Source organism: Zootoca vivipara, chromosome 15, assembly GCF_965207765.1.
Source record: "Zootoca vivipara chromosome 15, rZooViv2.hap1.1, whole genome shotgun sequence".
In the NCBI taxonomy this organism is placed as follows: Eukaryota; Metazoa; Chordata; class Lepidosauria; order Squamata; family Lacertidae; genus Zootoca; species Zootoca vivipara.
Window position 1 is genome coordinate 569,935 of NC_142598.1, and position 17,327 is coordinate 587,261.

General features: G+C 45.6%; 1 protein-coding gene across 2 annotated transcripts; it reads right to left on the reverse strand.

The window, feature by feature from the left end:
* Positions 1–23: 23 nt before the first annotated feature.
* CFP (complement factor properdin) lies at positions 24–16,088 on the reverse strand. Of its 2 annotated transcripts, XM_035097427.3 has the most exons (10): positions 15,990–16,088; positions 12,044–12,194; positions 10,172–10,344; positions 8,525–8,695; positions 7,203–7,400; positions 6,455–6,628; positions 4,581–4,775; positions 1,719–1,830; positions 563–702; positions 24–373 (listed from the first exon to the last, which is right to left on the reverse strand). In XM_035097427.3, exons 1-10 carry the CDS (start codon positions 16,066–16,068, stop codon positions 369–371), a joined length of 1,398 nt encoding a protein of 465 aa, XP_034953318.1. In that variant the 5' UTR covers positions 16,069–16,088; the 3' UTR covers positions 24–368. The 2 variants fall into 2 exon arrangements, with proteins under 2 accessions (XP_034953318.1, XP_034953319.1); XM_035097428.3 differs by lacking the exon at positions 4,581–4,775.
* Positions 16,089–17,327: the final 1,239 nt, after the last annotated feature.

Sequence of the window (17,327 nt, forward strand, 5' to 3'; positions counted from 1 at the left end):
TCCCACCTAGGACACACACTGGCTTGATATGCTAAACGTATTTTTTTTTAATTTCAAAAATAACAATCATATATAAAACAACAACCAACAAGCATACAATGAATTATATCTATGTGAAAATGAAAAAATTCTTACGAAATAGGGGGAAGCCTTTATGAATCAATATCCACATTACACAATGTGTTGACATGTAAGTGTGTTGACATATAAGAAAAAACCACAACTTATTGTACTGATTATTCCTCAGTTCTCAAGGTCACCATTTCAAATAGAGGAAGCAACTATTGGGGGTTGCAAAGATGAAAGGAAGCTGACATTAGCCTGGCTCCTGGTAGTCTCCAGCACGGAAATCCACAGTTTCTTCAAAATCAGTCTGGGGGTGGGAGGCGGGGGGGAGGGGGAGAGAGAGAGAGAGAGAGAGAGAGAGAGAGAGAGAGAGAGAGAGAGAGAGAGAGAGAGAAAGAGAAAGAGAAAGAGAGAGAGAAATGTGGTTAAATCCAGGGGAAATGCTGGGCTCCTCCCCCATCATTTTCTCCTCCCCAGAAGATCGCCACCACCTCACCTTCACAGGGTGGCACATTTTGGCATGGTGCTTGCTCCTCCACCACCAGCCTCTGTCCATCCAGCGGCTGGCAGGTGGGTCTTGGGTGCCCCCAGAAGCTGACATTCTGTATCTTCCCATTCTCTCCTTCCACTGTCATTCTGCAAGCCAGAGAGAAAGGATCACAATGAAGCGGCTGCATGGCTTAGGAGGACACACTCCCCTACGCTGTTCCTCCAAACTGGGGTCTCTGAGACAATAACAACATGACAGCTGCAGCAGGATATGTCTTCCCCCACCTCCCAACACAGGGTGTGTGTGTGTGTGTGTGTGTGTGTGTGTGTGTGGTACCACTGCACATTTAAGGCTGTGCCATACCACTATAAACAGTCATGGTATCCCCTAAAGAATTCTGGGAGCTGTAGTTTTTTAAGGAGAGCTTGTAGGAGACCCTACCCCATTACCCTCAGAGCTGCAATTCCCTGAGTCCCTGGGAAGACCAATTGACTGTCCCAGGACTGTTCTAACAACTCTCAGCACCCTTAGCAAACTACAGTTACCAAGGATTTTTTTTAAAGGAAGCCATGACGTCCCCCCACTGGATTCCGGCTCAGAGCACCCCACATATTGTTGCTGGCTCCCTTCTGTACTGGTTTTGCATGTGACTGTGAAAGGGTCAGGTGTCTTTATATTCAGAGCCAGACTTAGAGGGGAACTAGGACCCTTTCCTGGATAATCCAACAATGGAATCCTCCATTGGATTTGAACCCTTGCTGGATCCAGGACCCCAGGAATTAGAAGGGACTCAGTCATCAGAGAGCTTAACCCCTCCCTGCTCAAACTCACAACAGCCTATTTGTTTCCAATCTGATTTTATTTATTTTGATAAATTGTATGCCCATTTGTTTTTCATGTGTGATTTTTATCAGTATTATTAGTGAACATTCGATATTGCTTTGTGCAAACTGCCAAGCAGTTTCTGCCTATTAACAGATAAATACATGAACTCTGCACCAGCTGCAGCTGGCCAGTCAAGCAAGTCAGAAAGTGGTTTCACAGGCTTGCCCCTCAAAAATTAAACAACTCCCTATTTCTCTCTCCCTCAACTCATCTCTCTCTCTCTCTCTCTCTCACACACACACACACACACACTGCCCTTTGGTCATTTCATACTCACGGGTAAGTGGGGTAGATGGCTTTGCACTCCCTCTTGCGAGATTTCATGGGCTTCTCCCCACACGGCGGGTTGCAGAGACCCCAGGGGCTCCATTCTGTCCAGGCTCCTTTCACTGAGAGAAGCCACACAAATCAGACCCACAGGTTTGGCATCCCCTTGGCTCCACCTCTGCCTACTGAACAACCACCATTAAGGCTCTGTGAGGGTTCTCCCAACAGCTCTCAGAACCCTTAACAAACTACAGCTCCCAGGATGCTCTGGGGGGAAGCATTACAACTGTTAAAGGAGTATCAATATGGTGTCAATATGACAGGTACAGTATCTGAAGAACCAGTGGGGCACGGCAGTGAGAGCCTCAGAAAAGGACCGGAAAGACATAGGACTCAATGTATTTTTACATTGGTAAAAATAAAACATTATGAATGCATTATAACATGTGATACCAGATGGTGCTGTAGAGCTGGAATCAGAACTCTGAAATTTTCCATTATGAGGTTCAAAGCCATGGGTTCAAAGCCCTGCTCAACCTGAAGCACACTCTGTGGCTTTGGGCCAGGCATTCAAAAGCAAGGAGCAATAATCAGGTAGGGAGACGCAGTTGTCTCACCTACCCTCTGCCATCTTGCCTCATGTCTACAGCTCACTATGGCTGCATCTGTTTGAAAGAGATATCAGATACTACACTTGATCTTAAAGGCCTAACAGATGGGAGTCTGTTACAGAGAACTCGTCACTTGGGAGTAGACAGGTGTAAGGTTGCACTATACGAGTACTGAAATTTTAGGTTGGAGATGCACAACTTGGATCCAGGACTGGATAAAATTAGAAAACACAGATTTATTAGATTTGGAAGGGTATGACAATAGATTTGGTTGGCATGTGTATTTGTGGTACAACAAAGGGGAAAGACATAAAGTGTTTTATAATCATATAATTAGGAGATCACTTTTAAGGGCATGGGAGAAACATAAAGAACGATTAAAACCAAAGTCCCCATGGTGGGTCTCCCCTACAGAAGTAATTTCAATCAAAAAAATAAATACGGAGAAAATATTGCCTACATCTAGAGATTTGCTAATACAGTAGAAAAGGAAGGGAAGTTAATACCGAAAGAATATGAGGATATTAAAGAATATGTGTATGATTGGCTGCAATATCATCAATTCAATGAGGTATTTAAAGAAGATTTAAAGAAGGTTTTAGCATGAGTATTTCAAGATTCCAAAGAGAAATTATAGAAGATAATACCAAATTGTTGAAGAAAACATATAATTTATTATTAGAATGGGAAACAAAAGATGAAGAGGTAAAAAGTGCAATGATTAAATGGGCACAAGATATAGGACACAATATACAAATGGAAAAATGGGGACATTATGGAGAGAAAATTTGAAATTTACTGATTTTATTTTAATAAAAGAGAATTATATGAAAATGATGTATAGATGGTATATTACAGCTGAAAAAATAGCAAAAATGTATAGAACAGGTTCAAATAAGTGTTGGAAATGTAAAGAAAAGGAAGGCACCCTTTTCACATGTGGTGGAATTGCAAACTGACTAAGAAGTTTTGGGATATGATTTATAATGAAATTAAGAAAATGTTTGAATTTACTTTTATTAAAAGACCAGAAGAGTTTTTATTAGGTATTACAGGTTAAGATTTACCGAGAGAAAAGAAGAAACACTTTATATATGCTACAACTGCAGCTAGGATGTTATTAGCCCAAAGATGGAAAAGCGAATAAATACCAACTAAGGAAGAATACCAACTAAGGCGAAGTAAACAGAAAGACTAAGAGAAAAAGAAAATAGAGAATTTAAGAAAGATTGGGAACTTTTCATGTTGTACTTAGAAACGAGGTAAAGATCTAAACTCACTAGCAGGGTTTCAGTAAACATTTACAATTAACAACAGAAATAATAATTATCAATATGGAGATACGATGTACAATATTTGAAAGCAGGCAGGGTTTAAATGGGGGGGCAGAAAAGGAAGTTGAGGGAAGTCGGAAGGAGGAGGAAATTGGGGGAATGTATTTTGTTGATTTTGATGTGGCAATGTGATAAAAATGTAAAATCCAATAAAAATATTTTTAAAAAAGAGATACCAGAAAGTAGCATCTTTGTTGTTGTTGTTTTTAAAAATCCACATGCTAGAGGAATCATGAATGGCCTTATTCACCAAAGAGAGCCCATTATTAGACTGCACCAGGAAAGCCCAAAGGCTCCTGCATTCTGCTTCCAGTTGAGGACAGCCAGGAGCCTTTGGGCCTCTTCTTCACCACCAAGCACCTCAGGAGGCCTGAGCTCCAGGTGTTTGTCACTTTCCTCCCTTCTACCTGAATTGAAAATCCTTTTTTTACTGTAAGGCCACTTTCCCTCAACGGTCACATCTGTGCACATCTGTACATCAGCACATGCTGGTTTTTAGCATATGTGTGCTACGGGCCAGAGTCTTTGGGGGATCTAGCAACACCCCTATGGCAGCTTTTTCAAAGAAATACTGCTTCTTTAATATGGAGGTTCCATTTAGATATCCTGGCTAGTTTTTAACAGAGTGACCTATACTCAAAACAAGTGCCTAATTCTTTTCTTTCTTTCTCTCTCTCTTTCTCTCTCTCTTTCTCTCTTTCTTTCTTTCTTTCTTTCTTTCTTTCTTTCTTTCTTTCAAAAAAGCCACCCAAGAAATGGCCATCACATTGTGGGAGAGGAAGACAAAAAGAAAACTCAGTTCATCTAGGGCTCCTAGCAGCCTCCCATCATCCAGGCTCACCCATAAGTGGTATTTCTGAAGCTTAGCCTTTCATAAATTCTTGGGCAGGGCAGCTCCTTCCTCCTCTTTTTATCCCCAAAACTTACAAATGCATGACTGGACATTGTAGCAGCTTCTGATATCAATGGTTTGCCCTGCACAGCGCTTGCCCTCATGCGCTCGTCCAATGCATGTCCTGGTTCTCTTCTGAAGTCCAGTCAGCTCGTCACAGGCAATCTTGATATTGGTGCCTAGCCTCTCGCAATCATTCCATTCGGACCACTCCTTCCAGCGCCCGTCCACTGTGTGGCATTGCGGGAGAAAGAGGAGGGTCAGGAAGAATGCTAGCCAACCTCGACGGTAGGCAAGGACAGGCAGCCCCATAGTCCAGGGGTGGGACTTGAGGGCCACCCATCCCCATATTCAGACACACACACCCCATCCAGGCAAATGAGAGTCACCATCCCAGTTCAAGGACACAGCCAGGCAAAAATTGCTACAGGAGAGAACAGAAAAAGAAGGGGCATGTTCTGGGCAGAGCAGGAGCTATTTGGGGTGCAGCCGGAGCATTCCAGGGGCCAGATACAGAAGTCTGGGGGGGCCACATTTGGCCCCAAGGCCTGAAGTTGTCTACCTTGATGTCAAGCAGATTCACGTGGAGGGGGTATTGTAACTTGGAGCAGCCCTTGGGACAAGGGTTATAATTAAATATAAATTCTTTCCTAGGGGTATGGATCAAAGAAATTGCACGCTGTTTCACACACATCCATATATGTAGTTGTTAAGTGTGTACCTCCACCCCAAATTACCAACTGAACTTTAAAACTAACTTTTAAAGCATTGATTGTCCAAATTATAAAAATATTTCAGCAAGTTACAAAAATATAGCCTAAAGTCAGAAGGAACAATACATGACCACAACCCATAAGCAGGCCCAGCAAAGCAGGAAGTTTCCATGGCATGAAACTTTTCATGAATAAACAGCCGGACCTTTTTCATCATCACCCATCTTATTATATTCTATTAAGATTTTAATTAAATCCAATGTAAGTTCCAGCTATCCAGATGTTTGCAAAACATCTAGAGTCAGAATGGAACATCCATCTGCAGCACCCCAGCTGGAGCCCCCCATGTTGGCTGCCCTGACCCCACTTTTGAAAAACATGTTCACTTCCTGCCATGTCCCTGAAATAGTGTCACTTCAGGGCATGGTAGGAAATTTACATGGCAGTTCCCAGACGTAGCCATGAGGCAGGGCAAGGAAGCAGCCCACCGACAAAGGAGACCCCCTCAGACCTGGAGCTGCCCAGGCCTCACACTCATTGGTCAGCAGGGAGGAGCAGGTTGACCTCTTAGCAAGCAGCTAAGCCAGGCATCCCCAAACTGCGGCCCTCCAGATGCTTTGGCCTACAACTCCCATGATCCCTAGCTAACAGGACCAGTGGTCAGGGATGATGGGAATTGTAGTCCAAAACATCTGGAGGGCCGAAGTTTGGGGATGCCTGAGCTAAGCAGAGTATTTGCATGATGTCTTCTTAAGGGAAGCTGAATAACCTACAGAAGAAGCCTTGCAACAGCCCTGAGAGGTACAGACAGACCTCCACAGTCTCCTCAACATGTGACAGCTCAGAGTGGACAGAGTTTTTTTGGGATCTGGCAACAATCCCAAAGCACCTTATTCAAAGATATACAGCCTCTGTACATGGAGGTTCCATTTACTTGTTCTGGCTAGTTTCACCTCTCAATTCCTGAATTTCACAACATGAGGGACACAAGCCTTCTGAAGAAGGGGCAAGATTCACCAACAGAAGAAGACCAGAAAGTGGTAGCAGGAGGGCCACAGATGGCAGCAGGCACTGGAGGGCTGGAGGAAAGGGAAGCAGCCAGGCAGGATCAAGTGAGCAGGGCAGGATTTGTGGTCTGGCTCTAGATCCCCACCCACAAGAGCTGCCCCTGCCATATCTCCTTCCTTCCCCATTACCTGGGCAGGGCATCCTGGTGTTACAGGTGTCAGTGCGGGTGTCTGGACCAGGGCAGAACTTCCCTCCATGCTTTGCCGCAGGGCTGTCACACAGACGCTTCTCCACCGTTCGGCCAACCCCGCAGGTCACCGAGCAAGAGCCAATGGGCTTCCAGCTGCCCCAGCTGCCGTCCTCTGTGGGGCAATACAAAGAACTCTGAACCCCCAGCCAGACTTGCTCAGACAAGCACAAGCTAAGCCCATAAAGTGTGGAACTAGATTGTCCAGGGGACACAACTCCCTGCAGCAGGGCTATGAAAATGGTCACCCAGAGGGTCTTGGACTCCCAGCAGCCCCAGCTGTCAGCATGGACAATGGTCAAGGGTTAGAGGAGTCTTTATAGGAGACCTATAAACTAGGTCTGTCACTTTGGAAAGCATTGGGGCAGGCCAGCCTCTCTGGCCATTTCCTTTCTGGATCACGATCCGGCCGGCCAGAGATGGCAAAGAATCTAACATTCACATATGTGTTAATGTAACATTTGTATATGTTAACTGTACTTTTGTAATATTTTCTGTACTTTGCATTGTTGTTGCTTTAGTTATCTGTACACCGCTAAGAGATATTTTTAATATACACTTTGCAATATAGAACTGGCATCACAGTAAATAAATCCATAAGGCCGGGGGGGGGGGGGGCGACAGGGTCTTCACCCTCAAGCTGCTTGCATGAGGAGGGCTGGGTAAAGGAGGCGGCATTCTTTCCTTACGTGGACAGAAGGGCAGTCCGCTGCAGGAGCGGTAATCTCGGTCAGCTCCAGGACAGGGGTTTCCAGGGGGGTCTCTGGAAGGTGGGGGGCTGTTACACTGACGCTGGCGCTGCTGCCTGGGCTGTGGCCCCGAGCCCTCGGGAATGCAGGTGGCAGGACAAGGCTCCCAGTTGCCCCAGTTGCCCCAGTTTCCATGGGCTATGTGAAAAGAGAAGCAAGCACAGAAAGGTGAAGGGTGTGAGGGGGAGGCGGTGCAGAAAGAGGGCAAGGAAACCTCACCTCAAGAAGACCTGTTTCCCCTCCATTCTTGCTCCAGACCTCAGTCTGTCCCGCCTCTCTCTTCTCCCATTTTTCCTTTCATGCATTCAGCACCCCCAACCCCCCACCCTGATTCCCTCTCCTCCATTCATTCCCATCACCTTTTTAATGGATCAAAGGAGTGTAAGAACTTACACTTTTTAATACATAAATAAATGCTGCCACTCAGGGGCAGAAGGAAATATTGATTTTACCATTTTCATTTTTGGAAGGTTCCACAGTAAAAAAAAAAACTACCCCAAAAGTAAAGCAGCCTTTTAAAAAAAACCATTATAACCATTTCTTGGATCATTTTGTATGGCTACCTACCAGTGAAATTCTTTTAGCGGCTTACAAAATAAAAATAGGCATCCAATATTTTTAAAAAGTCAAAATACAATAATTGAAACAAAACAAAAAGTCAATAAACACAGCAACACACACAAAAAAAATAATGCTAGAAGAAGCAGAATTAAATAATTTGCAGCTCATTTCAAAACTCCAGTAAGAGAGTGATTCTATAGAAAAATCCAGCAGGATGGGTGTGGTTAGGATCCAGTGGATCTCTTGTTTTCCCTCTGCCAGGCTTAGGCCAGCTCAGCTGGTAGTAGCCCCGCTTCTGAACAGAATTTGGATCTGGTGTGCCATACTTTACATGAGCTGCCTTCTTGTGTATCAGATTTCTCCCTAAAAGATGGTGAGCATAAGCTTTATTTAAAACAATATTAAAACTGTGAAGGCCTAGCCCTAGAGTTTGTTTTGAAACACAAGCTTAAGCTTTTTTCACCTTAGTGAATAAAAAGGTACCAGAAAGACCACAAAAAAGACAGCAGGTGCACCTCCCTGGGGAAGGCAATAATCAACTATATATTGTAGTTGATTAATCCATATTCAACCTTCCTGTGCAGCCTTGCTTCCTCCTCCATTTCATCTCTCTCATTCCATCCATTTTCCTTCCCTTCCTGACATCCTTTGACCCAGTTCTTATTTTCCAATATTTCTCCAGCTAAGTGCCAACAACCTACTTGGGCAGATCAGGTTGGTGTCACAGGGCTGTTGTTCCACATTGTCTCCTAGGCAGCTGCCTCCACAGTCTGGTTTTGGATTGGTGCAAGTTCGCTGCCTTGTCTGCAACCCTCTGAGGCAAGTCACGGAGCAGGGACTCCAGGCAGCCCAGGCTGACCAGCCTCCCACCCCTGCAAGAAAAAAGACTGGGATGAATAGCTTCCTTGACAGGCCCTGAATTCTTTTCATGAAGTTCAGTCTTTTCTGCAGAAATGCTCTTAGGAACCAAGCAAGCTGCTTCATAGTGAGTCAGATCACTGGCCCATCTAACCAACTGTTGTCCACAGACTGACTGGCAGCAGCTCTCCAGTTAGCTGATATATTCAGAAGACAGAAAGCGGGAGCTATTAGCGAAGCTGAAAGATTCAGCTCATATATTTAAATCAAATTAAAATGGGTGGGAGATGAATTCAGCGATTACAAGAATCCACAATAATGGGAAATTATCATCATATAAACAGACAGGTGTGCTACAGGTAATATTAGGATGCAATCCATATATCCACTGGCGGAGGAAGATGGGAGCACCACGCCCCCGCCTGCTCTCTGCCACTGCAATACCAGGGATGGGGAACTGGTGGTCTTCCAGATGTTGTTGGACTCCAGCTCAGAACAGTTCCAGCTGGCAGGCCCAGGGGTCAGGATGATGGGAGCTGAGAGTCCAGCCCCATCTGGAGAGCCACAGGTTCCTCGCCTGTACAAACACTTACCTGGGAGCTTGTTACAGAGAACTCACTTGTGAGCAGACAGGTGTAAGGTTGCACTATATGAGAACTGAAATTTTAGGTTGGAGATGCACAACTTGTGGGCTGGATTCTAGTTATGAATAACATTTACAGTGGTGCCTCGCTAGACGAATTTAATTCGTTCCACGGGTCTTTTCTTATAACGAAAAATTTGTCTAGCGAATCCCATAGGAATGCATTGAATTTTTTCGAATTTTTTTTTGCCCATAGGAACACATTAATTGAATTTCAATGCATTCCTATGGGAAACCGCGATTCGCTAGACGAATTTTTCATAAAACGAATTCGTCTAGCGAGGCAAGCTCCGCTCGAAAAATCCTTTCGTTAAGCGGAAATTTTGTTAAGCAGGGCATTCGTTAAGCGAGGCACCACTGTACCTGGCCCTGTATGTCCCTACAAAATGTTAAGACAAACAAAAAACCCTTGGTTTTACAGATAAGGAAGAGAAGCAACTGGTTTCCATGTGGATGTAATTATAAATATTAATGATTTATTTACAGCATTTTTACCCAGTCAAAAAGGCTCCCAGAGCAGCTTGCATAAGATAAATAAAAACAAGGCAGCCCCTGATGAAGACTTACAAACCAAAAGGCACAATACAAAGGGGGAAATGGATGAGGAGGAAAGAGGAAAACAAGTAAACTCAGGCCCTAGATCTTAGCATACCATAGTAGTTCTTAAAGACCAGGAGGAATGGAAAACAACCTGATAACAAGAGTGTATATCTGAGCAAGAGACTCTGTAGCTGAAAGGAAGCTTTGTTCAGCCCAAGTTCAAGGACCCTGGGGGACTTCAAGGTGACATCTGGCTTCACCCCAAGTTCAAGACAAAGAGCCACAATAGCAGAGCCGAGATGCTTACTGGGGCAACAGGCCATCAGGCTGCAGGTCTGCATCTCCCACTGGCGGGTGCCGGCCTGACAAAAGCCGGCTGGGCCGTCACGCCCATGACACGTCCGGTTGCGCCGTTGGACGCCTTCCCTGCAGGAAACAGAGCAGGGGCTCCAGGGGGACCAGTCACTCCACTGGGCTGCCCTGTGCAAAAAGAAAGAGGAGGACTTACATGGGCTGCGTTAAGTGGGGAGCACCCTCTAAACACCCTTTAAATGCTCTCTCTCCCGCTCTCTCTTCAAACCATACCCAAAACTACTGCATCCAAAAATATCCGCAACTGGAGTTGAAGCTCTGCATCCTGCAGAGAGCCCCAGCAGCCGAAGCCTCTGGAAGGACTTCCACCAGCTTTTCCTCCCTCCCCTGCCCCATAAACACCACCACTGCTACCCCCAATTGGCTCTGGAGGGTTAGGACAACTCCCCGAACAGGATGTAGCAGGAAGGAGAGGGGAGATTCAGGCCAGCAGGATTGCTGGTGCTGACAAAGCAATCTGCATACTATACTGAATTCCTCCCTTAGCTGCATACTCACAAAGTCTAGGTGCAAATTTGTATTAGGTGAGCTAATTCCCAACGCACTAGTTAGACAGCAATGAGGGCAGCACCCTACTTAGATTTTCTGTTCACAAGGATGCCATATCCTTGCGGGGAAAATATTTGCCTGTAACAAAGTGTTTATTTGAAATTAACTCACACACTAAAGGTAAAGGTAAAGGGACCCCTGACCGACTCTGGGGTTGCGGCACTCATCTCGCATTATTGGCCGAGGGAGCCGCCGTACAGCTTCCAGGTCATGTGGCCAGCATGACAAAGCTGCTTCTGGCGAACCAGAGCAGCACACGGAAACGCCGTTTACCTTCCCGCTGTAGCGGTACCTATTTATCTACTTGCACTTTGATGTGCTTTCGAACTGCTAGGTTGGCAAGAGCTGGGACCGAGCAACGGGAGCTCACCCCGTTGCAGGGATTCAAACCGCCGACCTTCTGGTCAGCAAGCCCTAGGCTCTGTGGTTTAACCCACAGTGCCACCCGCATCCCTTTTAACTCACACACTATCACAGTCAAATTGTGGTGTTACAAAAGCTGTACAAAAATCAGAGGATGTCATGCTGGTTTATTAACCAACATTTCAAATTTCACAGCAGGACGGTACCTTTACTGGGATCCCCCCCCCATGTTGTCTGTGTAGTTGGTCTGGTACTAGGCAAGGCAGCTACAGCCACACCAGGGACTTAATTACCCCCTGTCCTTTAAGGCCCAACCCCTGGCATAGTGTCCAGGGGGGAGGGAGTCCCATTGGGGATAATGAGGTTGGTGGCTGAAACAGCTTAGGATCCAAAAATACTTTTAAGGGAGGCCAGTGTTTGGCCCTCCGGAGCCCATGGGCTTGGCATTTGCCAGGTGCCTCGGCTAGGGTGGGAGAAAGAAAATAAGCGAGCTTCATGCTGTAACCACTTATACACAATCCATTGACAGCAAATTTGGTGCACATTTAAAGCAAATGGCTTCCTCCAGACAATCCTGGGAAATATAGTTCGCCTCCTCATACAACAACTGCAATTCTCGGCACCCTTAGCAAACTACAGTTCCTGTGATTCTTTGGGGGGAAATCCATGTGTGTTAAATGTGCTTTGAGCATATGGTGTGAGTCCTGAGTACAACACCATTCTCCCTACTTGTGATCCCAAGCAACTGCTATTTGGAGGTAGAGTATGCCATTGTGGCTCGTAGCCACAGAAGGTATTTGGGGATCTCCAGCAAGAGAGATTGGGTGAGCTAGAGAAGGTGCTGAGCAAAACATGGCTACAGTGGTTAGTGATCAGATTCTGGTGTGACACTCACTGGCAGGCCTGGCAAGGTCCATTCCTGTCCAACTGGAAGCCGTATCGGTGATTTAGGCAGCAGTCGTCCTGGGCAACCCCTTCCCCCAGAAGGTCGTTGCACTTCCCTGAAGTTGCATCAAATACCCCGTAGCAGAAAACGTTTTGTGCTCCTGAAATGAGAAAACCCAGCTAAGAGCAGGCGGCAAGCATGAGGATAGGAATCCCCCTCCTAAGCACAAATGGGGGGCTGTAATTAATTTCCCTATGTGGCCTTGGGGACTCTCTTCAGGCCATACCCTCCTTGATGCCTCCCACCTGCCTGGAACACGAATGGACAGAGGTGTGTGTGTAGAAATCTCTGGCTTTGACACAGCTGGGATGTTCCTACAACAGGTAAGGTTTGCATCCAGTGCTGGTAGTCCCAGGTGAGTCTTGAATAGGTCGGTCAGATAACAAACCCTTATCAACACAAGAAATACAAGACAAACAAGGGGACACCCAAATGCCCAGGCTAACACACCACCAATTACATGCCCTCTTAAAATCAGCAGCAACTAGGCCCCTGACAACCTTTGAAAACCTCCTCTTAACAACAAAGGGACACAGCAAAGGGATAGTGTCCACAATGTACAAAATACTACTCCAAAATCTCAGAAACCCCCTAGATGTAAAATGGGAGGACGACATTAACCCCAATAATAATACTATCCGCTTTGCTGCAAATTAAACGAGAATCTACCTTAGCGCCACCAGCAGATAGAGCTTCCTTGTAGCAGTCCTAATCCTGAAAGAATTCCCTCCCAGGAAGTTCCTGCTCTCTCTTCCTTGCTGGTTTTCAGAATATGGGTAAAACCTTTGTTGTTTCGGGTGGCCCTTGAGAACCAACAGCTATAATCTTTGCATAGGAAGGACTATCGCTCAGCTGCCTGACATGCAAAAGCTCCTTGGTTTGATCCCTGGCATTTCCTAGGAGGAGGTGCCTGAAACCCAGCCGGTTAGACTGGCAAAAATGTATAAAAACTGTAGTGATGTTTGTTGGAGATGCAACAACGGGGCAGGAACCTTTCTACACATGTGGTGGGAGTGCAAAGAGATAGTGGGATTCTGGGAAAATATTTATAGTGAATTGAAAAAGATGTTTAGATTTTCATTTGAAAAAAACCAGAATCCTTTCTCCTAGGTATCATGTCAGAGGAAATAAAAAGAATGGTCAGACCAATATTTATGTATGCAACCACGGCAGCAAGGTTTAATTGCCAAAAATTGGAAAAGCAGCAGTGTCCCAACTAAAACAGACTGGCTACCTAAAATGATGGAATACTTCCATATTGCTGAATTAACAGGGGGGATAAGAGGAAATATGGTACAAAAAGTGAATAAGGAGTGGGTAATCTTTAAGGAATACATCAAAATCTATGTGGAAAAAGTAAGAATTTTTGACAGACATTGAGTGAATCCAGAAAATGATTCAAGTGAAAGGAGAGTCAAGTCAAGATAGAAGAGATTAAAGAAATAATGAAATGCGTTTAAACTAGTTGGAAAAATAAAGTAGCGTAACAAGAACCGCTTGAAGTCAAGTCTCCTGGTGGGTGTCTGTGTGGGATAGGTGTGTAGGTATGTTGGTATGTATAGTAGAGGAAGGTACTACGGTATATAGAGTAATGTAGGTATGTTTTATGCTATGAAAATAAGGTAGTGTGTTGTGTATATGTATTATGTAAATGTAAATGTATGCATTTTATATGTTAATAAAATTCAAGTTTAATAATAATAATAGAAACCCAGCCTGTTTCTTGACAACACTGATCTAAATGGATCGATAAATGGATCTAAATGGATCTGACTCAGTATTAGGGCAGCTCCCACCCTATGTTCTAGTATTCGTTGCTTCATATGGTTTTGCTGCATCACCCCCCCCCCCTTATTGGTTTTCAGAGGTGAGTGCTGCTGCTTATGTAGCCAAAATAGCACAAGATGCATGCATGACAAAGCATGAAAAAAAAGCTTTAGTGGGAAAATAACTATGGAAAAGCCTGATGAAGACTTTAAAGATTAACTGTTGGGTTAAGGGAAAGGATCCATTGCATTGTATTTTGGTTTGGGTATTTTATTCTAGGGACGCGGGTGGTGCTGTGGTCTAAACCACAGAGCCTAGGTCAGGCATCCCCAAACTTCGGCGCTCCAGATGTTTTGGACTACAATTCCCATCATCCCTGACCACTGGTCCTCTTAGCTAGGGATCATGGGAGTTGTAGGCAAAAACATCTGGGGGGCCGCAGTTTGGGGATGCCTGGCCTAGGGCTTGCCGATCAGAAGGTCAGCGGTTCGAATCACCCACAACAGGGTGAGCTCCCGTTGTTCGGTCCCAGCTCCTACCAACCTAGCAGTTCAAAAGCACGTCAAAGTGCAAGTAGATAAATAGGTACCGCTACAGCGGGAAGGTAAACGATGTTTCCTTGCGCTGCTCTGGTTTGCCAGATGCGGCTTAATCCTGCTGGACACATGACCTGGAAGCTGTCTGCAGACAAACGCTGGCTCCCTCGGCCAGTAAAGCGAGATGAGCGTGCAACCCCAGAATCATCTGCGACTGGACCTAATGGTCAGGGGTCCCTTTACCTTTTTATTTTATTCTAATTTTGTGAACAGTAGCTCGCTTTACTGGCCAAGGGAGCCAACATACAGTCATGTGGCCAGCATGACTAAGCCACTTCTGGCAAACCAGAGCAGCGCATGGAAACGCTGGGATAGCAACATATTTATTATTTTTAAAAATAAATGCCTCAAGTTATAAAGGGATTGTTCTGTATCAGTCCTCCTGCACAACAAAAGGTCTCTGCTGAAACCACATCTGAATCCAAGCCCTTCCAAGGGAAGATTTGGTAAGAAGCGATAAGTCCCGTGGGATACTTTGGTCACATAATAGGCAGGTTTTGCACTATTTACCTCTGACATCTCAAGTTGCATGGAAATGTTTAAGCCACACCTGTGGCTTAAAGGGGCCTGAAAGCTTCCTAAGCACCCTTAGATGCAGCCTAAATATGCTACCCTTTTCCCATGGTGAGGGTCCTGGGCTTAGCATCTGCATGACAGGCAGAAATCCAATAGGCAAAGGATTCCCTCCTGCATATACTGGGGAAAGGATTGTGTGCACAGAATTCCTGTCTGCTGTGCAGCTGGTAAAAAAGCAGGGCAGCGCTGCTGTGGAAATAAAAACTGGCAACTAAACACAACATATGTCCAGGATTGTCACTTAGCTACCAGTACACAAAAGTTAAGGACATCAAGCTTTCCCCAGAATGCAGCTCAGAGGAGTCTGTGCACATGAGGACATTAATTTCTGCTTGCTTTGCAGGCGCAGGAACAGGCCCTGCCAGAGAATGGTGGCAACTCTCCCTTCACTACTAGGGGTGGGTGAATTTGTCAATTTCAATTTCTCTAATTTCTCATTTTTCTAATCTTGAATTCAGTTCTCCATATTTCCACATCAGTTTGTAAAGATTTTTTAAAAATTCCTCATGAAAATTAATCATGGTGTTGTTGCATATTTATCCTAATATTTTATTTTTATTCTGAAGCATTTATAAACCAGTTAACACTTCAAAAACCTCCAAGCAGTCACTTTTATAGATATTCTTGTATGCGGTTTTGCCTAAGGTACACATTCTTGCAAAACGATTTCCCCCTAATACACTCAATTTTGCATGTTATTTTCACAAATATGTGCATTTTTGTGCACAGTTCACCCTGTTATATGCAGCATTGTACACATTACTTGTCAGGAGAACTGCCCTGCAAAATTTGGAGAATCTCAGATTTCAAAGGATAGTTGCTTTTCCATTCACATATTGTTTCAGAGAGTGCAGATTAGGCAGGCCAGCCTTTAAATGCAAAGTGAAGCAAGATTCTTCCCCCTCCCCCTCCCCCGCAATTGTTACTCATTACCAAAACATCCCTGTCCCCTTTACCTGCAGGAGCCTCCAGGACCCCAAACCACCAAGACACCACCACCCAGAGCTGGAACTCTTTTCCCCCAGCCATCACCATGGCTGCCTCTGGAGCAGAGTGAAAGGAACTGAGAGAGAGGAGATGACATGGCCAGCTATTGGGGAAGTTTGGAGCAGGGGAAGTCCCTGGTCAGCCCCTCCTGCAATACTCCCTTGCAGTGACTCAGCCCTGATAGGTGGGGCAGCACCCTGCTCAGAAACCTGCAGCTGAAGAGGACGGAGTCCAGGGAGAGCAACAAAGGATAGCTCCATGTGTTAAGAGTGTGGCACTGATAACGCCAAGGTGGCAGGTTCAAACCCCATGTGAGAGAGCTGCATATTCCTGCATTGCAGGGGGTTAGACTAGATGATGCTTGGGGTCCCTTTCAAATATGTGATTCTATGACTCTATGAAGCAACCCCCCCCCCCAGGAGATCTCTTGTTTGCACCAATATAAGTAAGGTGGGGATATATAGAACAGTGGTTTTCAACCAGTGTTCCCTGGGGTGCCTTGAATGATGGTCAAGGGTGCTGTAGGCAACACTGGCCTCAGTCCCTCTTTCCTCCCCTCTGATGCCCTCTCTTGTCTCTGCCTCCCTGGCTACAAGCTCCCCAGGCGAAGGGTGCCTCTGGGGCTGGCCAGGAGGTGCCTCTCAGGCCCCTGTGGGGCAGTGTGAGGACTGAGGAGGCATCTCTCTTTGAGGCAGGAGAAAAGGAGAGGCACCAGCAGTTGCTCAGAGGACTCCTAAGGAGAGGGGAGAGGAGGCCAAGGGAACACTCTACAGTACATGGGAGGGTGTTCAAAAAGGGGTGAGGGGCTGCTGGCTCCGCAGGCAAGGGGTGACCTAACTGGGCAGTTGGTCAAGGGAGCTGTGGACTTAAAAAGGTTGGAAACCTCTGATATAGGCATATGTACACTGACCAGCCAAGGACAACATTTCCTCCATCATTTGTCCATTCATTATGGACCCTGAGATTCATCTTGCCTTAATGAATTCATTAGTCTTTAAGGGGTTGCAAGTCTCTTTGTTCTCTGTAGGCAGAGCTGTGGATCAATGCACAACATCTCAAGCATGAAGGAGGAACCTGTGCCCCCCAAGCCATTGTTACACTACAAACCCCCAAAGCCCCGGCCAACATGAGGAATGGTCAAGAATGGCCACAGGTTCCTCACTGCTGGTGTGGAGCATAGTCTGTTGGGGAGATGGCAGGAGTCTGTAACATCAGTATCTGAGCTGGGTATTCTTAAAAGTTTGGGTGGGAGTCAATCTGAATGATACCCTGGGGTCCCTTCCAAACCTTGTAGGTGCAATCTGACT

Bases quoted from the DNA above. Each gene is read 5' to 3' on its own strand.
- CFP (XM_035097427.3), bottom strand. From the start codon at position 16,068: ATGGTGATGGCTGGGGGAAAAGAGTTCCAGCTCTGGGTGGTGGTGTCT. The intron at 7,401-8,524 runs GTAGGTTGTTGG...CTTTTCACATAG, and splicing joins CACCAACCTGATCTGCCCAA to CCCATGGAAACTGGGGCAAC. The intron at 1,831-4,580 runs GTAAGTTTTGGG...GGCTTCTCTCAG, and splicing joins CAATGTCCAGTCATGCATTT to TGAAAGGAGCCTGGACAGAA.